At 37.4% G+C, this 24,415-nt stretch overlaps 2 protein-coding genes and 1 pseudogene across 2 annotated transcripts; 2 read left to right on the top strand and 1 right to left on the bottom strand.

Annotated features, from left to right (window-relative positions):
* Positions 1-8,145: 8,145 nt before the first annotated feature.
* LOC137037133 (zinc finger BED domain-containing protein 4-like) lies at positions 8,146-10,217 on the bottom strand. Its single transcript, XM_067410956.1, has 2 exons — positions 10,067-10,217; positions 8,146-9,737 (listed from the first exon to the last, which is right to left on the bottom strand). Exons 1-2 carry the CDS (start codon positions 10,215-10,217, stop codon positions 8,146-8,148), a joined length of 1,743 nt encoding a protein of 580 aa, XP_067267057.1.
* A 1,163-nt stretch (positions 10,218-11,380) lies between these two features.
* LOC137037134 (C-type lectin domain family 4 member E-like) lies at positions 11,381-16,272 on the top strand (annotated as a pseudogene).
* Positions 16,273-17,178: 906 nt separating this feature from the next.
* Positions 17,179-22,987, top strand: LOC137037523 (CD209 antigen-like protein E). The gene is made up of 7 exons (XM_067411567.1): positions 17,179-17,422; positions 17,938-18,060; positions 18,378-18,467; positions 18,584-18,655; positions 18,862-18,989; positions 19,084-19,196; positions 20,428-22,987. Exons 1-7 carry the CDS (start codon positions 17,347-17,349, stop codon positions 20,579-20,581), a joined length of 756 nt encoding a protein of 251 aa, XP_067267668.1. The 5' UTR covers positions 17,179-17,346; the 3' UTR covers positions 20,582-22,987.
* The last annotated feature ends 1,428 nt before the right edge of the window (positions 22,988-24,415 follow it).

Below are 24,415 nucleotides of genomic sequence, written 5' to 3' on the forward strand. Positions count from 1 at the left end.
ACATTAATAAATGTTCATTTCCAACATACTTTGGGTTAATTTTAATTAAGCAATACAGTAATTTTTAAACAATAGTTGGTTTAAATAAAACAACCCAGCAGGTTGGGCAAACATTTAACCCAACTGCTGGGTTAAAACAAACCAATTGCTGGGTTTGTCCATTTTCAACCCAACTTGGGTTGTTTTTAACCCAGCATTTTTTAGAGTGTACTGATAAATATGTTGAAAAAGCACAAACATTTAATGGACTGTACATACACTGTTGTACGTACAGTAAGACATTAGATAGACTGAGCTGATGTAACTCACTTTTTTTTTTTTTTTTAGATGCGAGTTTGAGGTTTTGTAACTTCCTCTACAGTATCTATTGTTATGAGCACAGATGCACACAGACACATTACAGCAGCATCACTATGTCTGCATATTATTTTGTGTGCAATTACTGACACATAGCCTTTGTTAAATGTTTGTTTAAATGTAAATTTAATGTCTATACTGCCAGTTTAAAATGTAATAAAAAGTTTAAGGTTATACTTTTATCTTGCTGGAATTCATGATATTTGATCTCTCACCGCTGATAATCAACTTTAACTTGATCTTTTTCCTCCATTTGCTTACTTCTCTTGTCCGTACAAATGCCATTGAATGGCAGTAGTAATATTTCTGTGGCTTCCTTGTTTCCATGCAGCAAGCATGATAGCCAAAACCTACACACCTTTAATCAGGTTAAAGAAATGGATTCAGTCTACGAAAATTTTGAATCCATGCCTTCAGCAACAGGTACAAGATAGGTAAGATATTATATTTTGCCAAGTTCTGTTTAAATGATATGAGATCACATAGATTTTTCACAGCAGAAAGACCAGTGTAAAATGCTTCATCTCATTACTATTTAGTCTCTTCATAGTCAGCATTCCAGTACAAGGACACTTGTTGCACTTTTATTATTGCCATTTTCCCCATTACATAAGCATTAATTTGAAAGCTTAAATACTCCAAATTAATGCTGCTAAAAGGTTTTTGCAAGTGGACATTGCTATACTTTACTAATACTAATAATACATAATTTTTGTGAAATCAACTTTGGAAATCAAATTTGGAACACAACTTGGCTGGACATATGGCTGGACATATGGAGTCCAAATGCTTTTGTAAAATATATATTTTGTATAAAATAATAATAAAAAAAAAAATGCTGAGTGTCTTTAAAAAGAGACAAACCTTAGGTTTGTATTCCAAAGCATTCAAGTTCAGATCTATGCTCAAAAAGAGATTAGTGGAAATTGCGGTCCTATTGGCAACAGACACATTAGAGCCCTTCCCTCCAGCTGAGATGAAGACGGCGTTTTACAGCCCTAACTTTATTGTACCAAAATAGGTGGTGTGTTGTGACCAATCCTAGATCTGCGAGTTTTGAACTGGGCCCTACACAGGCTACAATTCAAGATTTTGACACAGAAGCACATTCTAACATGCTTTCTCCAACAGGAGTGGTTTGTGGTGATAGACCTGAAGGACACATACTTTCATGTCTCGATCTTGACACAGACCATTTCTTCAGTTTGCCTTTGAAGGTCAGCATACCAGTACAATGTCCTCCCTTTCAGCAGTGGTTACACCACTCAGGTTGATGCATATTGGGTTCAGCACTGGCTTCAGACTCGAGTCACGAGATCGGCATGGCACCCTGGGACACATTGCGTGGCAATTACTCCGATCTGTCACCATTCGTTCAGGTTCCTCAGAGGCACCAGGAGGATGTCGTCTTACTGGGCCTACATGGAGCTACTTTTGAGACTCTGGAGTCAGTTAAGTGAGTTAAGGTTGAAAGGTCAGCTGTCCCCTTCCATTCTGAAAGTGTATGTAGCCGCCATAGTGGCACATCATGATGCAGTGAACGGTAAGTCACTGGGGAAGCACGACCTTATTATGAGGTTCCTCAGATGCCTTATTCCCTCATGAGACCTCTCTGTGTTCTTACTGGGCCTACAGAGAGCTCCTTTTGGAGTCAGCTGAGTTAAGCACCCTCTCTTTGAAGATGGCCCTCCTGAGCACACTCACTTCCAACAAGAGGGCACCTGCAGGCATTCTGTTAATTCTCTGTCAGGTGTCTTGAGTTTGTTCTGGCATACTCTCACATGATCCTGTGACTCCGACCAGGCTATGTGCCCAAAGTTCCCACTACCTCCTTTGTGAGTAACTTTATTCTTCCCATTTTCTTCAAGTTATGAGAGAAATGGAGGAACTTAACCAATTACACCAGAGTTAAAGAACCTTTTTGCTTTCCTTTTTGTTGGCGACATTTTTTTTAACATCGTTTTGTTGATTCAGCATCACATTTTGTCTAAACTTGTGTATGCATAAATAAGTTACATGCAGGGTTGCCAACTTTCACACATTTGGCATGAGACGTGCTTGTCTTAAGATAATCTTAAGAACACAAGTGTACTTAACTGTGCTATTTTGAGACACCATAAAATATGAACTAAAATTTGCTTTTAAAATGCCATCTCTGTATTTAAAAATGTATTTAGATACAACTTATAGTACATTTGAACCCATAAAGTGCTACAAGTGGTATTTAAATACATTTTTTAAATACAGAGATAGTATATTAAAAGCACATTTTAGTTCATATTTCATGGTATCTCAAAATAGCACAGTTAAGTACACATAGATTATCTTAAGAAGTACTAAAGAAGAATTTATTTAAATTAGTGCACAGGAATAGAGCACTTTAAGTACATTATAGAAGTGTACTTTTTTCACCAAGCTGAACACAACCATCCACTGTTTCCTGCACTGGTATTCAGTGTTACATTCAATTGTTAACCCAATTGAGGTGATATGTTCACTTTTTCTTAAAAGCATGAAACTTGGTACACTTGTACAGTTTGAGGCCCTGAGAGCATTTGGGTTGATTATGTTTCACGTTTTATCTCATTACATACTATTCAGATGTCAAAATCAAGCCAGAAACAATTCAAAAACTTGAATTGTTTCTGGCTTGATTTTGAACCAACCCAAATGCTCTCAGGGCCTCAAACTGTACAAGTGTACCAAGTTTCATGCTTTTAAGAAAAAGTGAACATATCACCTCAATTTTTGCACATATCACCTGGACTTAAAGGTGTTTAATACCTTGACCTATACCAAATAATTATTTGACACTACCTATGTATATTTTCTCCTTTAGGATTTTCTGTTCTCTAAAATTAAAGTGACGCACTGGGTGCATTGGTGTCAGTGATCTGGACACTGAGGGACACACTCAAAGAAATCTGCAAGTGTGACATCATCAAATGATAATCAATATAGTTTGAATTGACAAGTTGATAAACAAAAAAGCATAAAAACAATCATCCAAAAACTGAGGTAATAATTTTAGCTACAGTTAACTATACTGTTAAAGATGTGTCTATACACAGATTGTTTGTGTGTTAAAGGTTCTGGTTCAGCGCGGTGCCGGTTGTTCTAATCTAAATGTATGCGGGACAGAGGAACTGATGTTTTTCTTAAATCAAAATCAATCATATTGAGACTGATGATAATGAGTAATAGATCATGCCATACTGACTGTGAAGTGTACCTGTAATCCTATAAAACCTGTTGTATTCTTTGTTCGGAGAGAGATCCTCTGGAATTGATGAGAACTCTCCTGGTCATGATTAAGCTTTGAAGGACAAAAACTGGAGTCTCTGGTTATTGCTGCAGCAAGTCAGGTTAGGGAACAAGGTTTAAGGGGGTCTAGACGTTGACCCGAAATATTACTGAGTGTCAATTAGGAGACGCCCCAGGGAGGTAACTTAAGTCGGGTGCGTCTTGGAAAATCTACCACAAATGCTACAAGATCTGTGTTTTGTGTCTAAAATAGCAACGAATGACTATAAGACTTGTGTGCTATAGATAAATACTGTAAATGTAATGTGTGCTACTATTCCAAGTCTTTTAAGGCCATACTATATGTTTGTTTGAGAAACAGAATGGATTTAATCACTGATAATCTGATAATTTTGCATTTTATTTTGTATTTCTCTCTGTTCTTTTCTCAACAAGAGGTCAGTAATGCAGCAAAGTCTTATAGAAACATGAGTATAGAGCAAGGCTGCAGGAATATATCTGTTCGTATAGTCTTTATACACCATTATGTTATATTACAAATAATAGTTTATTTATTTTTTATTTTTTTTAAAGGCATCTGGATAGACAGTTAATTTAACACTGGGGATTTTGCTGTGGTATAGTTAAGTACTTTCACTTAAATGACAATTAATAGGTAATTTGCGTTGCCATTTAAGTGAAATTATTGAACTTAAATATACAAGCTTTATAAAAATTATCATTCTAGAAGAAAATTTCAGATGGCACTTAGAGGCTTTTGCATCTGAGCTCTTCATGTATTAATCATGTTGATAGGCCCTATAAAACAAATATTACATATTAATCATGTCAATTTCCTGCATCTGTTATTGACATCCAAATGACGTCCAAAAAAATGACCCCATTCAAAGGTCAAATGTTGAACGTCAAGATGATGTCCAAGTTGGGTCATGGTTGGACGTCCAAATAGTGGACCTAGTTTGGACGTCGAATAGATGTTCAGAAATGGTCATGGACCGACGGACCTAATGATCTGCACGTCTATCCGATGTCCAGTGTTTAGTGGGTAGATATGTGTGTGTGTGTGTGTGTGTGTGTAAAACCTACAGGTTTTCCCTTCTTACTGGCTAAATGTTTTGTGCCCAATATTTAATTGTTTTAAAATATATGAATACATTTTGTTTGGCAGCTGTAGTACTGCTGTTACCGATGGTGGATCGATTTGATCCATGATCGACCTCTAGGGCTGCTTAAGAAAAGCGTGCACGCGAAATTATCTTGACTAGGTGAACCTGGATCGAATTAGTGGGACTGCGTGACTACATTTAAGGTAATATAATCTGACTTCTTTTGATTACTTTTAACCTAACTTATTTGTTGATTTGAATAGAGTAACCTTGATCGTGGAAAAAATCATGATCTTGGTGTCTATATTGGACAAACCCTCAGTCTGGCATTTTGAAATTTTACATTAAATTGCAAGATCTTTTAAACAATTCAACATATCAGCACAATATTAGGGATCATCAACAGCATGTACGTGAACTGTTCGTCATGTACATTCTATTTCTTTCTTCTCTTTGTGCTCTTCTAGATCTGCACTGCTGTTGCTGTCTCTTTGGAGTTTGGCCCCATTTTGCTGCTTGCAGTTATATTTGCTCATGGTCTGGTGTTGTTTGGGTATTGTCACGATCACCATCAGTTCCTGTCAGCTCCCAGACTCCAATTCCCAGAATCCTCCCTGACAATCACCTGCACTCAATCACTCACACTCAGCTGTAGTTCATTATCTGGACTATTTAAGACTCATTCACACACCACTTCAGGGTGAGGTCTTGATTCACACAGTGTCAGTTCTGAGTGTTTGTATCCTGTCTGTTATTGATCCTGCCTGTTTCCGGTTTATGATACTCTGCCTTTGGACTGTTTATTGTTATCTGTAGTGATTGGCAAATGAAGCCTCACGAAGCACTGAAGCTTTGCAACCCATTGCTTTTCCCAAAGGTTCCTTACCCGAAGCTTCATTCAGCATTGCTCACTAGTGACACCTAGCTACTGTGCAAAGAAATAGCAGACAAATTTAATCCTGAGCCTATTACCGGAGGGCTGTTTCATAAAACAAGATTAGAAAACAAGCCAGGCTTATTTTACTTAGTCAGACTTTTTGTCAGCGAATTCTGTTTCATAAAACAAACTTAAATTAGTTCAAACTCAGTTACTCTGGCAACTTATGCTGGGAAACTAGCCTGGTCCGGAGCAGGCTAACTGTCAGGCTAAGCTGAGCTTCTCTAACACTGACCAATAGGAACGCAATGATATTACAGCTGACTCTCTGACATACAATTTTTTTACTTTATTAACACACACACACATTATATATATATATATATATATATATACACATACATACACATTTACTAAATAGTGCTAAATAAAAAACAAATATTGATCTAAGTAGCATTTTTTTTATTATTAAAGGTAAGTATGATGAACCAAAACATTTAAAAAGAAGTAATTTCTTAAAACTCTGAATCATTCTCAGACTTAATACTGACAACAATGGAAGCACTTGGGAGAGAACTGCCAGGAGACGTATTTCTTAGCACAAAAGAGTACAAGAGGATTACCAAATCATTGTTTTAAGTGTGAAAATATAGCAAAAGTAACACAGAAATTCAAAATCAATAGACCTGTGACAAGGCCCCTGAAACAATCACGCCTTCATTTGTAAGCTTTTATTAAGTGATGAGTGATTTTTTTGCTAGACAAAGAGCAGCAGAAATACTAAGTGAGTGTCTCAGAGCCAGCAAAAGCTATGAAAAGAGTGACCAAGTAAGATGCAGCCTGCAGAAGTGACATGCATGGTTCTTGTCCACACTGGAACAACCCACTGTAGTCAAAGCACAATAAAGTCAGCTAGCCTTTTCCAAGGCCCATATATAATCTATACTCTGGTCTCATATATATATATATATATATATATATATATATATATATATATATATATATATATATATATATATATATACAGAGTTGGGTAATCCAGGGTCCAAAGAGTAAAAGTCCTGCCATATTTTTATTCTACCCACTGAAGCATTAATGAGATAAATAAGTGATTAATTGAGTGATGATTGAGCATTATTGAAGACACCTGATGATAACAAGTAGAATCACCAAAGGAGAAAATCACAATTTTTAAGTTACCATCATCGAGGTCAGGGTTTGTTTTAGTTGAGCTCTTGATCCTTGACTTTTTAATATTAGATTTTATTTGGGCAATTTTAACTGCATTAAAAGTAACCAGACAAGTAAAGTTAAAAGATGATCAGGTGTTGGTTATGTTTTCATTTAATCATTATTAGATCTGAATCACTGACTGAACTCATTTAGAGCTCAATCTCTGAGTTAGATTTACATTATTGATTACAGCAGCACTGTGATTCTACAGCAGAAGATCAGCTTTATCAATATAATTTTTTTAGAGATCTGATTTAAAAGAAAAACACTCATTTAAACACACAGACATCAAGAATCATCCTGTGAATCTCAGCAGTGGTGGCCATCATAAAGCATGTTGTAGTGCATTCTGGGAGCCACCAATCAAAACTCACCCATGGCTCCCATCATGCATTGCTGCATGAATAAATTATGAGCTGAATTGTCTTAGTAATTTCCTTTATTCTCACTATTTTATTTTGTTCTGTTTTTATGTGACTTTTTAGTAGCTTGTTTTCTAATGTCCAGAGTTTATCAGTTTATTAGAATATGTTGCTTGTCACCGTTGTTGAGATTCACAGGCTGATTCTTGATGGCTGTGTGTGCAAATTTTTTTTTTTTTGTATGTGATAAGGACAACTTTAAAAAAAAAAAAAAATTCTGTATTGTATAAGCTAGAGGTGTGCGATACCGCTAGATTTGGTATCGATCCGATACCAAGTAAATACAGGGCCAGTATCGCCGATACCGATACCAATACCGATACTTTTTAATAATTAAGGTGGATGCATCTTCAACCTAAATCTAAATGAATTTTCATGACTTTTAATTTGTTTTTGTGATTTGCATTTTGGGTTATTAATCAGTACTACAAAAGCTTTTGTTCAGAAACAACTTTTGGTTACTTCTGTTTTATTTAAATAAACAAAGTTACAAAATGATTACTTCACAAATATAAAAAATGTAAAAACAAATTCTCTTTTCAAGTAGCATGTTAACAAAAAATGTTTCTCCTCTTTAGTGCACTTCTTTTCAGGATTTTTTTCTTAAATAAACAAAGTCAAAGTTTTACTTCACAATAAATATAAAAAATGTAAAACAAATTCTCCTTGTAATACGATATAATGAGAACAAAATAACGTTTCTCCTCTTTAGTGCACTTCTTTTCAGGATTTAAAAAAAAAATAAATAATCATAAATAAAAACCAATTACTGTAAATACAAAATATAAAATGTAAAAATTAAACAACACCCAAAGCCTTCAGTTCAAAGAAATACTCCCAGAATCCCCTGTGGTCCCTGTTCCCCTGTGCAGAAAAGAGGTTGTGGTTAGAGGTTTTTGTTCAGGAACAGAATCATGTTCACATTTTTTGCCTTTATTGCAGATCGCCTGTGACTAATTAACTGTCCTGCCTTTGAAAAAATCCTCTCAGCTGGCACTGATGTTGCAACCACTCCCAGGTTTTTCTTCGCAAGTTTGCTAAGAGAGGGGAATGTTTGTGCGTTGTTTTTCCAGCAAAGTAGTGTATCCTGATTACGAGGAATTGGCCTCTCTTCTGAGTACCTGCGCAGTTCAATTAGTGCATCTGTGCTAGTTGTCCGATGCCGCTGAGATGCAAGGACCTGAGAGTCAAAATTTTCCCATATCCCACCTTTTGCTGCAGGTGGGGATGCAGGAGCCCCTGCAGACAAGCTTGAACTAGTTGTAGGGGCTGAAGCAGAGCTGGTGGCAGAGCTGGTGGCAGAGCTGGTGGCAGAGCTTAATCCAGATGTTGAAGGTGCTGAGGTCTCACTCATTGACTGCATTTCTGTAATGAGTCGAGCTTTTACAGGCTCAACATTTGCAGAGTCACGGAATCCCAGGTTTTTAAATCGAATGTCCAGATAGGTGCTGACAGCAAGACCATAAAATGTCTCAATAGACCTGAAACGATGATGGCATTGTGCTGACAGCTCAGCAGCTAGCTTGCTACCTTGTCGCTCAGAAGCTAAAGCAGTTCTCAGGAGCACTGAAACCAGGGGAATCACCTTCGAAACTGAAACATGTTTTTCAGTAGATACCTCCCTGGTTGCTTCTTCAAATGGTCTCAGTGCGTCAATAGAGAGACTGATAACAGACCATTGCTCCTCATTCAAGCAAAGCGAGCTCTTGCCAAGTAGACAGAGAACTGTGGTAACTGCCTCTTTTTGCTCCAACAATCTCTCCCACATGTAGAAGACAGAGTTCCACCTTGTCTCAACTGCTTGAAGGAGTTTATGTTCAGGGAACTTCTGCTGCTTTTGGATTTCTTTTAGCTTGTCTGCAGCTCTAGTGCTGTGGTGAAAGAAAGTAACTATAGCACTACTTCTCTTCTGGAGTTCTAGTATGTCAGGGTGAGCCTTGAGAGAGTCTTTCACCACCAAATTTAAAGTGTGTGCGAAACATGGGTAGTGTGACCAACCAGCTTTACGCACAGCAGCAACCATGTTGGCGCCATTGTCTGTTACTACAGCCTGAATCTTTTCTGAAATGCTCCATTCTTCCGCAATTCTGGTTAACTGCGAACAAATATTGTCTGCAGTGTGTTGTCCAGAAACAGAGCACGTTTCAAGCACGTATGCCAGCATTTGCCAGTTTTCATCTATGATGTGGCATGAGACTGTTAAATATGCCTCTGTCGCTGTTGATGTCCACATGTCAGTTGTCAGCACAACATTGTCCACACTGCTTAATGCCTTTCTGACCTTAGAGGAGCACTCTTCATAAAGTGCAGGTAGTTTCCCCTCCATCAGAGTTTTCCTACTTGGAATTTTGTACCGTGGCTCAAGTGTCTTTACAAAATTCCTGAAGCCGACATCTTCCACTATGGAAAGAGGCTGCAGGTCCTTCACAATCATTTCTGATAGGCGCCTTGTAATATCCACTGCTCTTGGAGAATCAGCTATTGATAAAATAATAAATAATAAAAATAATTAAGTCTGGTGCACATCTACGTGTAGTTTAAATATAGAAACTAGTATCCCTTTCACAGCTAACACAAAAAGGGTAATTATATTCAAATATCAAATATGACCTACATTATATTCAGTATATTCGTTTCAGTTCCAGTAAATGTATTCATTTAAATAACACGCTTCAATGGAATTAATGTATTACTTCTAGGTCTTAGCATAATTCTTAAGTTGACTAAAGTAACAAATGACCAGTTATTAATTATTATTAACTAATGCTGAAGATGACTAAAATATGTCTTTCATCACTCTTATCTACCTGGATATTCTCTGCCAAACTGAAATGCCTCTGGCAGTGACTTCTGCCTCTGAGTCGCGGGTCTGTCGGGGCCAGGGGGTGGGGTAGGGGGATTTTTCTCCTCCTCTCTCCGTTTCTGCAGCTCTGCATTTTCTGGTCCGTGATTTTTCATATGTTTGTACAAATTAGTTGTATTGCCACTGTATTTTAAAGACTTTCTACAAATGGTACAAGTCGCTGTTGTCTCATTTTCGGCCTGAAAATACAGCCATACAACGCTCCTCTTTCTCTCTGCTGCCATTCTCCGCCTCTGACTGACTGCTGTTAGAAATGCGCGGCTGAGAGGCGCGCGCGCCTGCTGGTGGTAGCGCTAGTGGTGAGTCACGTGACGGTACAACACAGGAGAGGGGGAGGAGAGCAGTGTCGAGCACGAGCAGCACTCTTGAGAGCTTGCTCTGCTCTGTGACAGCAGCAGCATTTTGACAAACACGGCCAGGTCGCAAAACGAGAGAAACTGAAACTTAAGTATCGATATTTTCACGTTGGTATCGATCAATACCGATACCAACGTTGGTATCGATATTATCGATATTAGTATCGATCTGCCCACCTCTAGTATAAGCTGATCTTGTGCTGCAGAATCACAGTGCTGCTGTAATCAATAATGTAAATCTAACTCAGAGACTGGGCTCTAGATGAGTTCAGTGATTCAGATCAAACAATGATTATGTAAAAACATAACCAATATCACCTAATCATCTTTTCTCTTTGCGGTTGGTTTTAATGCAGTTGAAACTGTCCAAACAAAATCTAATATTAAAAAGGCAAGGGTCAAGAGCTCAACTAAAACAAACCCTGACCTCGATGATGGTAACTTAAAAATTGTGATTTTCTCCTCCAGTGATTCTGCTTGTTATCATCAGGTGTCTTCAATAATGCTCAATCATCACTCAATTAATCACTTAGGAAGTCACCAAAGGAAGTAGTCGCTTTTAGCAATTTGTTAGCAACCGCTGATTTGAAGACGCAGTAAAAGTTTAAAAAATCACAAGTGGGTTATAACTGGTGTGTTTTATGTCAGAGATCAAAACGTGAAAATATAGAGGCTTTGTTTACCACAGACCTTATTTCAGGCGATTTAGCAAAAACCCATTCAAAAAACCCCTAGGCTTTACGGCGTTGGAACCGGAAGCCCTAAAATGCTAAATCGCTTCCGGGTTTTGCCTACAAAAACGCGTCATCCCTGGGGCACTATATTGCGTTCCGTCTGTTTAACGTTCACCGTTAGTTTAGCCACAAAATGGAAATATTTGCATGACTTTCTAACATTTACAGATGGAGAATAAACTTGTGAAAAGTAAGTTATGCACTGAGGAAAACCCCATCTCTCAAACGCATAAAATAGCACAAAATGTATGCTGTTACCGATGGTGGATCGATTTGATCCATGATCGACATCTAGGGCTGCTTAAAAAAAGCGTTCACGTGAAATTATCTTGACTATGTGAACCTGGATCGAATCGTGAAGCGGGACTGCGTGAACTTCAATTACCTTTTATGAAACCGTTTTAGCCCAAACTCATTTGTTAGGTTAACTCAAGTCAGGTTTTGGAGTTTAATCCTCGCTTTTCTTAGCATCTTTTATGAAACAGCCCTCAGGACTCTTATAAAAAATGTAAAGTTTGGGACAGATCGGACATTGTATACCCGAGTTACAACAACTTCCTGTTTCATGGCAAAACATTGAAATTTGTCAGGCTGCCACAGACATGCCCGTAAGTGAAAACTCTAGATCTTCGCAATTTAATGTCGCAAAGGCCTTTAGATTAGGCTGACCAAATATGATGTTGATCTGATTTAAGCTCTAGGAGGAGTTTGTTAAAGTACAACATCTGGAAATGTAAAAATATCTCACTTCTTGTTGGGTTTTCAGATTTTTGCACCCAGTGACTTTTTTATAGATATTGGGCTGACGTGTGTCTACCGAATTTCATACTTGTCTGTGAAATGTAGCGCAAAGGGTGCTTAATTGAAATTTTGTGGGTGGCGCACTCGAGCCATTTTGCCACACCTAATTCTGAAACCCATATCACAAGTAAATTTTCACCACTTCTGACACTTGTGCAAAGTTTCATGAATTTTCAAGTATGTTTAGGTCCTCAAAAATGTGATTCATTTCGGAGAAGAAGATGAATTGGAGAGCAATTACAAAAGGGTCCTCGCACCATCGGTGCTCGGGCCGTAATAATTAGTATAGCTGCTGTTCATAGCATTTCAAGTAAAAGTCATCTACATTTGATCTGATAAAACTGGAGTATAAGGTTATGAGATGTATTATTTGAATGTTTGGCGAAAGACTGCATGTCTTTAATCTAGATTTAAAATGGGAGAGTGTCTGAGCCACGAACATTATCAGAAAGGCTTTTCAGGAGTTTAGGAGCCAAATGCAAACGCTCTCCCTCCTTTAGTGGACTTAGATATCCTAGGTACTACCAAAAGTCTAGAGTTTTGTGACCTTAAAGGGTTAATTCACCCAAAAATGAAAATTGTGTCATTAATTACTCACCCTCATGTCATTCCACACCCGTAAGACCTTCATTCATCTTCAGAACACAAATTAAGATATTTTTGATAAAATCTGATGGCTCAGTGAGGCCTGCATTGCCAGCAAGATCATTTCCTTTTTCAATGCCCAGAAAGGTACTAAAAACTAGAGATGCACAGATGTATCGGCCAACAATCGGTATCAGCCGATACCCATATCGCCCCTCGCAGGCTGTACTTATGTGGAAAGCATAGATCCATGAGAACTGGATGAGGCCGGTGGTGTGATTGATGATGAGCGCCACCTGCACACCTAACTGGTCTCGAGTTTCTCACGGAGGAGCTCCGGGAGCATAAAAGGAGGAGCGACAACCGTGAAGGACAAGTAAGGACCAGGCCTGGGTAGCGTTTCCCAAAAGCATCGTAAGCCTAAGTTGATCGTAGCTCCATTGGTTTCAATGGAGCTACGATCAACTTAAGCTTACGATGCTTTTGCGAAACGCAGCCCTGGACTATTTACATTTTGTTTATGTGCTTTTAATTTCGTTTTGTTGTTTATTTTACATTAAAGTGTTGAACGTGTTGCTGGTTTCTGACGTGGAAGAAGGCTGTTTTTGTAAAATATGAAATATGATTTTCAAAAGACAAGTTGCTGTCTAATACCCAGGTCTTTAACTGTAGAGGATGAAGTAACAGTAAATCCTTCTAGATGCAAGTTGTATTTTAATAGATTCTGTGTACAGGGTTTTGGTCCAACCTCAGTCTTATCTGAATTTAATAGAAGAAAATTACTGGTCATCCAATATTTTTTATGTTTAACACACTCTGTCAACTTAATTTAAATATTTCATCTGATTATGATTAAATATATAACTGAGCATCATCAGCATATCAGTGGAAACTAATCCCGTGTTTTCTAATAACATTACCAAGGTGCAATGTATATTGAAAATAGCTTAAAAGGATAGTTCACCCAAAAATGAAAATTTGTTTATCTGCTTACCCCCAGGGCATCCAAGATGTAGAGGACATTTTTTCTTCAGTCGAACGCAAATTATGATTTTTAACTGCAACCGCTGCCATCTGTCAGTCAAATAATAGCAGTGATTGGGAACTTGAACAATAAGAGTCGAAAAAACTTCCATAGACAAATCCAAATTAAACCCTGCGGCTCGTGACGACACATTAATGACACGAAATGATCGGTTTGTGCGAGAACCCGAACAGTATTTATATAATTTTTTACCTCTAATACACCACTATGTCCAGCTGCGTTCAGCTTCCGGTTAGTGAGGTCTGATCGCGCTCTGACAACGGAAGTGATGTCTCGCGCTCATTGAAGTATATGGGCGAGACATCACTTCCGTCTTCACAACGCGTTTTTTGACCTCACTAACAGGAAGCTGAACGAAGTTGGACATAGTGGTGTATTAGAAGTAAAAATTATATAAATACTGTTCGGTTTCTCACACAAACCGATCGTTTCGTGTCTTAGGACATTAATGTGTCGTCACGAGCCGCAGGGTTTAATTTGGATTTGTCTAAGCAAGGTTTATTCACTCTTATAGTTGAAGTTCCCATCTACTGCAATTATTTGACTGACATACGGCAGCGGTTGCAGTTAAAAATCATAATTTGCATTCGACTGAAGAAAAAATGTCACCTACATCTTGGATGCACTGGGGGTAAGCAGATAAACATCAAATTTTCATTTTTGAGTGAACTATCCCTTTAAAACAGACCCTTGCGGCACTCCATAATTTACTGATTTATTTAAATCTACAAACCCAACTGTACAAAGCTCACAATTTTAAGATAAAATCATAATGATAACCTCTTAACATTCAAATGGCTCACAAACCCATCAAACACACAGACATAATGAACACTGATAAACAGTTTGAATGCTTCAACATACTGTAAGTGCCACTGTACACAACATAAAGTATGCAGGTAGAAGGAACATTATTTTTTAAAAATGTATACTTTTTTAAGTGTAGTGTTTATTGTTTTGGGAAAATAGTAAAATGACAACACACTTATATCAATATTTAATGTGCATTTATTTACATATTTGTCAGGTTCTTATGTTACACACCATAATGTACAACAACATTTTCCCTTATTTATACATATGTATATCTACTGTATTTGCTTCTTTTTTTAGATGTTTGACTTGAATACATAATTATTAGAAACTTACCCTGACTTCTAATCACAGATCAAAAGACCCTCAAGAAAGAAGCTGCTCTACATAAATGGGCTAAAGTTCTTCTGATGGTTCTCAGTGTCGGTATCGTCTTTGCTCTCGGAGGTGTCTGTACACTGGCGGTGCTTCTAACATGCACGTAACTATTTTACTTCTAAACTCATCTTTCATGTCTAAATTTAAGCATGTGATATTCTGTTTATTTTTTTTGGCATCTGTTGCTTTTTTTAAATTCAGATTTCAATATGTCTGCGTCTGATCAGGACCACAATGCCGCAGGTGAAAAAGTGGGAAAAGTGTTACTTCTTCTCTACGGTCATGATGAACTGGACACAGAGTCGAGATCACTGTGTGACTCTAGGAGGACATCTAGTGATCATAGACAGCCAAGCAGAGCAGGTGTGTTCTGCAGTTCAACACTTTGTATACTCCTAAATAAATGTTCTTTATTGACATACATCAGTGAAGAACCTATAAAGGAGCTAGAATTCAGAAACCCTTGTTGTTAGCGATCCCTAGTGGTCATTAAGTGAACTGCAGCCAGCAACTTGTTGCTTGTGCTCGTGCTCACATTCCATACAGTGACAAGGGACAGTTTTCTTTAGATTTTCCTGGCAAAACCATCCCATGTCCTTCACATAAAAATCAGTCTACAGGCATTCATAGACAGCCTGGGAAGGGAAGGTCCCGTTGGTTCAAGTTTGATTAAGCTGTTCGTTAGCAGCAAAAAAGCGAATAATAGGCTAACATGAAAAATCTTACATAACATCCATGAAACCTTTCCGTTGCACAAAAGGTTATTTATAATGGAGATTATTAAAATGTTCTTCACACTAAGAAAAATTTGTATTTTCTTTATAGGCCTGAATTAAGATTTCTTTATATTCTATACAAAATATTAAGCTGGAGAAAAAAATTAAACACCACTGTAAATATTAGGTCAACATGAAACATTGAACCATTTTTACTTAAACTCTTCTGCATATGACGCTGCATATTTCTGAGTGAAACTGAATGAAAGGCAGGATTTTTTTCCATCTGTAACTGATTTATAAGCTAAAGCAGAAGTGAAAAGCAGAAAAGTAGAGGAGTATTGGAAATTAGGTTGTTTGGTTGTGGTTTAGTTTTCTGTGACTTCTGCTATTCCTTGAAAACTGCTTTTATGTTGACCCTAGATACAATTCTCTGCTCTGAACCTTATGTGTCTTACATCTGATCTCACTAGTAACTTTTTTCTCCATCAGGATTTTCTTACCTCTAAAGTTAAAGTAACTCACTGGATTGGTCTGAATGATTTGTACACTGAGGGACACTGGTTTTGGGAGTCAGAGAGCCTGACAACTGGACTAAAGGCCATCCGGCAGGTGAAAACTGTGCTAGTCTGGGACATCCAGCGGGAGAGACGGACTTCTGGACAGATGCTTTCTGTTTTCAAGTGAAAAGATTTGTGTGTGAAGCTGCTGCAGTGGTTTAATTCAATCAATTTTCATTACTTTGAATGGAAATAAATGCATAGAACCAGTTCATTTGTAATGCGATGATATATCAATAATACTGAAAACATATTTGTCGAGTTGTCAGACATGATTAACTATTGCTGTCCATTTAAAATGAAGAGACAATTGTACTTGTGCCCCTATTATGCTTTTTCAGACATTAATGCAGTGTGTATATAGCTGTGTGTGAATGTAAAAGGTCTGCAAAGTGCATGATAAGTAACGTTTTCTGCTCTACAAAAGGAAATTCTCGCTACAACAGCAACCTTTTGATGATTCTTCTCAAATCTCCATTAGGGTCTAAATGGGATGAGGTAACAACTGAAAGCCGAACTCAGAAATAATGTTTATCCACCAGGTAGGCATAGAAATAGTAAAGTAATAATACAAAGTAATAATAAATAAACAAATGAAAGTAATGGAACAATGGACAAATCTCCCGACTTGCTGACTCCTGAAGGTGTCCTGTGGTGCCAAAATGTTAGCAGCAGGTCTTTCACGTCCCATAGGCTTGGATTGAAATTGTTGGTCCAATCCCACAGCTGCTCAATTGAGATGTGGGGAATTTAGAGGCCACCTTGTACTCTTCATCATCCTCAAACCATTCCTGAACAATGTGTGCTGTGTGGCAGGGTGTGTTATCCTGTTGAAAGAGCCCACTTCCCCCAGGGAACACCATACCTGGTCTGCAACAATGTTTATGTAGGTGGCACAAGTCAAATTTACATCTGCATGAATGAGCAGACCGAGGGTTTATTAGTAGAACAGAGCTTCACACTCCCTCCACTGGCTTGTCGTCATCTCACATCCTTAAAACGGTGACGCGTACAGTGTCAGAGACATTTGCTAATAAATAGCGTCCACTACAGCAGACAAAAGTTTATGCTTGGGTCTCAGAATATCATTCATGTAATATTAGTAGCTGGATCTGTTGTTCAGACTCATAACTTCATTATTTCCTGTGTGTATTAAAGAGAATAACATTTAATGTGACTTCATTGTTCAACCAGCACTCAAGACGAAACACTTGCATCTTCTGTCAGGCTCATGAAATGGATACAGTCAATGACAATTCTGGTTTCATGCTTTTAACAGCTGCTTTAGATGAAGAATGCTCTCAGTACAAAGGTAAGGCTGGGGATATTATCAGTATATGCATTAGAATTTGTTTCTAAGATTTCGCAGCAGTAAATGTGTAAGGTTTTCTTATGTTCATTCGACAATTACACACTTGTCGGATGCTTTTGTCCAAAATGGCTTACATTTCAATCAAGGTATACATATTATCCATTAATGTCTACTTTTTTTATTGTTATTATTATTGTTTGGGTAACATTGATCACAATAAAACCACACTGGTAAACATTCAGATAAGAGTCTCCAGATGGTAAAGATTTTACCTCTAAGTGGAACGGAGTTCAATTACATGTACAATTAATACAATGTCAGGCTGGATCAATGTGTTGATTGACAATTGTCAAAATGTTTGAAAAAAAAATATATATATATATGTTAAAAAAATATATATATATGTTTTACAGAAATGAACCCAGTGTAAATTCAGGAAGTTCAAGACAGAAATGCTGCAAAGATTCAAGGGTTCAAAAATATTTTTTGTTTTCTCATCAAATTTCTGACCCCAGGTAACTCCATTGAAGAGCACAAGAGAGGGGTCATTTCTCCTAAGTGGACTAAAGTTCTTCTGGCTCTTCTGGGTTTCTCTCTTGTTTTTGCTTTTGGAGGTCTCTGCACTTTCTGGAGGCTTTGTGAGTAAAACTGCTTTGTTCAGAGTGCATTGACAGAGTTACTGTAAGTACTTCTATTTGATCTCAGTGTAGGACAGTAAAATCATTAGAACTCGCAATGCTTTTTTTTTTTCCTTTTTTTTTTTTTTGTAAAATCATACTTTTTCAGCAAGCTGTTTTATTAGGCAAGTATTATCAAACCTTCATATTGAAAATGTAAACTACCATCAACAAACTCCACTCGAACTTTGTTTTATAGATAATTTCAGTCTTAAGTGTGCATTTCCATACTTTCCTCATAAACATTTTTTTTCCACTGTTGCTTTTATCTTAAACAGATAATCATAAACTTGCTGATTTCGAATCACTGAATGAGCAGCACATCATGGTTTCAAAGCAGCTGGAAGCTCAAGAGATCAACAGCACAGGTGACAAAACTATATTTCATAAACGGCAGCACAGACATGTTTCATTAACAGTGTTGAGTGTTCATTGAACTGACCATGTGAGACATTTTATCTGTTTTTTTCCCATTTTCTTCAAGTTATGATAAGGGAACTAGAGGAACTTAAAACCAACTACACCAGAGTTAAAAAACAGCTTCTGCTTCACGTTGGTAAGTTGTCTTTTATTATTCAGTTTTCTAAATGGCTGCTTGTGTACTATTTAATTGTCTTTCCATCAGCTCTGAAGAAAGATTTTAATGATCGTACAGCCAGATACAACACACTCAGAGAATGGCTGTCTTTTTATGATGGTGTCAGTTTACAAGCTGAGTGTGACACAAAGTGTGAATATTTTTGTACATGGATCCTCTCATAGATGGCTGGAGAGTTCATCGTGGAAAGCTGTATTTTTTCAGCTCTGATAAACTGAACTGGTGGAGCAGTCGAGATGTCTGTGTTTCTAAAGGAGCCGATCTGGTCACCATAACCAGCAAATCAGAACAGGCAAGTCAGATCATTTTACTCAATTTACCTTTCAATTTACCTTCACATATACCAAAATCACTTATTTTACACTATCACTTATTTTCTCCATTAGGATTTCCTGGTCTCTAGAACTAGTGCGTCACACTGGCTTGGTCTTCATGATCTGGACACTGAAGGACACTGGGTTTGGGTGAACAACAAAACTCTCAATGAAACTGGAGTACAGTAAGAACTCTGCATCATATCTTGGAATGTTAATCAATGCATAGCCATAACCACCATAGACATTGAGGGGGACAAATAGCTCCCAATAATTAGAAATGTGTACTTAATAGTGTAGTTTATAATCAGAATATAGTCACTTACATAGTCAGGCATAGCATTAATGTAGTTATTCAAATGTATGACGACATAAAAGTAAATTAATAAATTTAAAAAGACGTAGCCTACCTCATTGTTCCTCCTCAGCTAAATTCAATTTGACCATCAGTTTAACACTTTCGTGTGGGAAAAAAGCATCAAAAATTAAATATTTATTGTGCACTTTGGTTAGATTCATTGAATAAAATGTGAGTTTTAACGTGTGCCAAAATCATTGATCTTGCGCTGCACTGACTGACAGCTGCTGTGGTTACAAAGGGAAAGCGCTGTACATTCAGTGGAATTCATTCACAAGAAAGGTACTTCATATTTCACATTGACAAAATTTATTTTTAAACCTAGTGATGTTATAATGTTTAAGATTTATTCAAAAGCGAAACCAGGTGAAAAACTATTACAGGAAATGGCTAATATATGTAAATAAATGCTACTCTGCCGCCACCTGCTGGTTGTAATGGTCTATAGCGTCTTTTTTATTTTTAAATAAGTGTCTTTTTTTTAATGTTGGATTTCCTACATTTTGAAACGTTTGGTTTTACAAATGGGGACAATCTCAGAAGGATTAACAAATAATGTTTGTGGTCATCACATTAAAGTTACATTGGAACATGCTGGGGAAAAAAAAAATGCTTGCTTGTGTTCAATTACAGACAGCATTTCTTAAATGGTCCCAATAGCTTCGCCTTTACTGCAATCAATAAAACTGGTTTATTGGCAAAGGTAAATGTGATAACTGCCTTACAATATGAATACAACATTAAAAAGTCAACCACTGATTGATTTTATGTCAATGTACGAGTACAGAATGATAAGCTAACAGTTCACCGGAAATGCCCAAGCTGGCTTAACGACAACCAGGAAGTAACCGTGCATCCAATGTGATGCTTACCTTTTAGCAGTGAAACTGAGTATGTGGCGAGTTGCTAAACATTCAATAATTTATGACTTTTATGAAATTTCGCCGTTTTGAAATGAAAACATTCTATTATTTTAAAGAGTCGATTTCTAAATTTCTCTTTTTCTGTTTTCTAAAAATATTATTGGAAATGAATTATTGCTTGTTTGTCTCTTAAAGGTTCTGGTTCAGCGGGGATCCAAAACAACCTAATAACCGGAGAACAGATGATCCATCTGGAGAGAATTGTGCTTATATGGCAAAAAGTGACGGCTCTTGGTATGATACTTCCTGTAAAACACAGTTATATTTTATCTGTGAAAAGGAATATTAATTTACCTAAATCAGTGGTACTGTATGTTATTAAAGAGCTATCATGTATAACATAAAGAAATATATATTGTCAGCAAATTTCAAACATTTCAGTGTGATTGCGGCAGATTTTTGTCCAAAAATATTGTTGATGAAACTGTGCTGAGGTCAGCAGGTGGCAATTTCGACTTTTTATCTCATTATTATGATTTTTAAAGTCATAATTTCGACTTTTAATTTTTTTATTATGTGGCGGAAATGGGCTTCCATAAGTTGCAAATTTACAAAGTTGATGAAACATGATAGGTACAGACAAAGACTATAGAATAACACAAGACGTGTCACTCGTATTGTTTTGAATGGGAGAAAGTGTAACGCGCAATATGGCGGAATAAGTCCCGCCTTCTAAATAGAGCCAATCGCCGACTGGTAAAGTCATCGCGTCACTTCAGCGGCCGTTAGAATCACCGGTTTCTATAGAAACAGTCAGACGCGCGCCTCCGAAGAGACGCGCATTTAGGTCTGCGCATGCGCATTAGCTTGATCCAGCCTGAACATTTTTTTTTTGTCATGATTCGAGCGTTTAGAAGCTAAATTTATGAGTCGGTTATTGTTAGATTTCATTGGTGATTTCAAATATCAAATTTAATCGTAAGGTTGACGAACAGTTTTGGAGAATCTGATGTTTCCCCATTCAAAGAGATAGGAGCTGCATGATGCCCAGGATGCCCGAGAGGCGTTTCAAAGATGGCCGCAGAGTGAAATGACTTGTCTTAAAGGGACTTTGGTATAGAGTGCCCCAGGGATGATGCGTTTTTGTAGGCCAACCCAGAAGTAAGCGGCGCACGGGTTCCCTCGGTTGAAAGCCTATGCATTTTTTCTCATAGACTTTTGGAAAATCGCAGAAAATCAGCTCTGTGTTTAATAAAGGGTTATGACACTTACACGTTTTGTCTATCAAGATAATATTTACAAGTTACACAACATTTATAGATTTTGAAGCCTAAATAAAGTGGTCAGATATAAAAGGCTAACAGTAGGCTATAAACGGACTACAGCACACCATGGTCGCGGATCAACGTCGTCACCTCCAAGTCTCCTCAAACTATATTTAGAAAACAACTTTATTTAAAAACATGCTCGCTGATTATGATCTGCGCTGTGTATGAATACTTATCCACTTTTTCATGAGAAATGCTGTCCAAGTGTCCCGTTTTTAATGATGACGTCTAAAGTCCCCGCCAAAAGAAATAGCCCCTTTTAGCAACCGCTGATTTTAAGACACAGTAAAAGTAAAAAAAAATCACAAGTGGGTTATAACTGGTGTGTTTTATGTCAGAGATCAAAACGTGAAAGCATTTAGAGGCTTTGTTAACCTCAGACCTTATTTCAGGCGATTTAGCAAAAACCATTCAAAAAACCCATAGACTTTACGGCGTTGGAACCGGAAGTCCTAAAATGCTAAATCGCTTCCGGGTTTTGCCTACAAAAATGCATCATCCCTGAGGCACTCTATTGGTGTTTTAGTATTAAGCCCACTAGATGGCAGTAAAAGCTGTTTTTTCCTTGAAACGCTGTACTCATATACAAGGTTACCATGGAAACATTCTATGCCTACTATGCATATTCCTGCATAATGCATATGTCCGGAGACTAATATTTATGTGTCTCCTCCAGTAAAATCAAAATTTCTTTATTGGTAAATCGGCGCTAAAAATAATCCTTTATGATGTCCTCCATTTTCTGTAGGCCTATAATAGGCTAATAACAAAGCAGCATCCTGATGGTCAGTCACAATGAAAGGAAATGCAAGCAAAGTAAGAACTGTGAGAAATAAAGTTTAATAAAATTGTGAGGAAAAAAAGTCAGAATTCTGAGATAAAAAGTCGCAATTACTCTTTTTATTTTTTTATACGGGCTTGTTTGTGTATGTATAAAAAAATAACTGCCAAAAAAAAAAAAAACACACAAACATTTTTGGTGAAGTTTAAAGGGTCAGTTCACCCCAAAATTAAATTCTGTCATCATTTACTCACCCTCATGTCTTTCCAAACCCATATGAATTTCATTAATATTTAGAACACAAATAAAGATATTTAAAAGAAATCTGAGAGCTTTCATCTGACAGCTACACAACTGACACTTTGATGCTTCAAAACGTTCATAAAGAGATCATAAAACTAATCTATATAAATAGTTCGGTTTAGTCCAAATTTTCTGTAAAGACACTTTATATGATGAAGATTTAATTCAGGCTTTTTGTGTTCCGGAGATGAATGAAGTCTTGTGGGTTTGGAACAACACAAGGGTCAGTAAATGACAGAATTTTCATTTTTGGGAAAAGAATCCCTTTAAGACTGCAACACTTGAACCAATGTGTAACATTCCCACAACACCTGATGCAATTACTTGCTATCATGTCGAGGAATTTATAAAAATAATTTAACGGCAGGTGGGATGCTGTCACAATCCCGGTTCTGTGTTTTGTAAGGACTTTTATGTTGAAATGTATTCAAAGTTTCCATTGTCTGTTTTTCCTTCCTGTGTTTGGTTTCTGTTTCTTTGATAACCTTGTTAGTTCCTTTGCTCACCATCGTCAGCCACACCTGTAGTTGCTCATCCTTGTGATTCAGCCATGTTTTGTTAGTCATTGTTTGCTTTCATGGTGTTTGATCGAAGGTGCCTGGGTGCCAGACTATTTGCCTGTTTTCCAGTCAGGATTATCTGTGTTTTTGTCTTTTGTTATTAAAGTTGCGCGAGCACTTGGATTCTCTCTCTGCCTCGTCCCTACACACAACAGCACTTATACACAAATAAATTAATCACTGATTAACATTCATTTGCTCTGATGCCTGAATTTGAAAAAATGCCATTTTACGGTTTCTTTTTATAAAAAAAAACAAAAACCAATGTTACAGGTGAAGTAGCAAAACTCCACATGATTTCACTTCTGATTTGTACAATGACAGAAATAAGTAATTGTCAATAACTTCCCTGACAGCAACATAGTGCGCCCCAGTCCATATCTGGTACATATGGATTACATGCGGACCAGATGTGGGCCAGATCAAAAATAAAAGTGAAAAGATTATATAATATACAAATGTCAAATGACATGAGAGAATTGTCAAACAATTCAAAAATCACATTTCTCAATGCAAGATTGCAAAGAATTTATGTCTTTCATGAGTTTCTTATTTGGTGAACAGGGCCACGTCATCAGGAAAATCAAGATCTGTCAGGTGATCTTGGTCCATCCAAGGGACGTACGCAGTTGAATTCTTCATGACAAAATCAAGGGCAACAATAAATAGGATCAGAAAAAGGATGCAGTCCTGGCGGAAGGAAAGTAGTGATCTCAAAAAAAGCTGTGTACCCTGTGTCGGTTCTTATGGAGAGGAGTTGAGATACAGGTTTTTAAAGATGGTGACGAAGGCTTCTGGGATGCCACTGAGCAAGAGGATCACCCACATTGAGTCTTGATGGATATCAAATGCCTTCTAAGCTGAAATTGTATGTTGGGTGTCTCGAAAATATTTCATCCACCTTTTATCCTGTTCAGTTGTGGTCAGTAGGAGCGTTCTGGAGTCTCTGTGGTCTGTCGGGTCAGTGTATAGTGTGTTTGCGAGGGCTCGTTCATCCCCAGTGTAAGCCTAATCCCTTCCCTGTTTTGCTCTTCGCCTTTCATCGATCAGTTGCCATGTCCTGATCCATCGTTCTTTACTCTTTCCCCGTCTGCGCCCAATCTTCTCATCTGCTCTGGATGATGGTCTTCATTACCTTCCAACTGTCTTTGATGTCTGCTGTATCAGTGAGGATCTTAAACTGATTTCGGAGGTCAAGTGCAAACCCTTAG

The sequence above is a fragment of the Chanodichthys erythropterus genome, chromosome 15, assembly GCF_024489055.1.
Source record: "Chanodichthys erythropterus isolate Z2021 chromosome 15, ASM2448905v1, whole genome shotgun sequence".
Taxonomy (NCBI): domain Eukaryota; kingdom Metazoa; phylum Chordata; class Actinopteri; order Cypriniformes; family Xenocyprididae; genus Chanodichthys; species Chanodichthys erythropterus.

Excerpts from the sequence above, each read along its gene's own strand:
- LOC137037133 (XM_067410956.1), bottom strand. The coding sequence starts at position 10,217 with ATGAAAAATCACGGACCAGAAAATGCAGAGCTGCAGAAACGGAGAGAG. Across the intron at positions 9,738-10,066 it reads GTTTGGCAGAGAATATCCAG|CTGATTCTCCAAGAGCAGTG; the intron begins GTAGATAAGAGT and ends TTTTATCAATAG.
- LOC137037523 (XM_067411567.1), top strand. The coding sequence starts at position 17,347 with ATGGATACAGTCAATGACAATTCTGGTTTCATGCTTTTAACAGCTGCT. Across the intron at positions 18,656-18,861 it reads ACAGCTTCTGCTTCACGTTG|ATGGCTGGAGAGTTCATCGT; the intron begins GTAAGTTGTCTT and ends ATCCTCTCATAG. Across the intron at positions 18,990-19,083 it reads TAACCAGCAAATCAGAACAG|GATTTCCTGGTCTCTAGAAC; the intron begins GCAAGTCAGATC and ends TTTCTCCATTAG.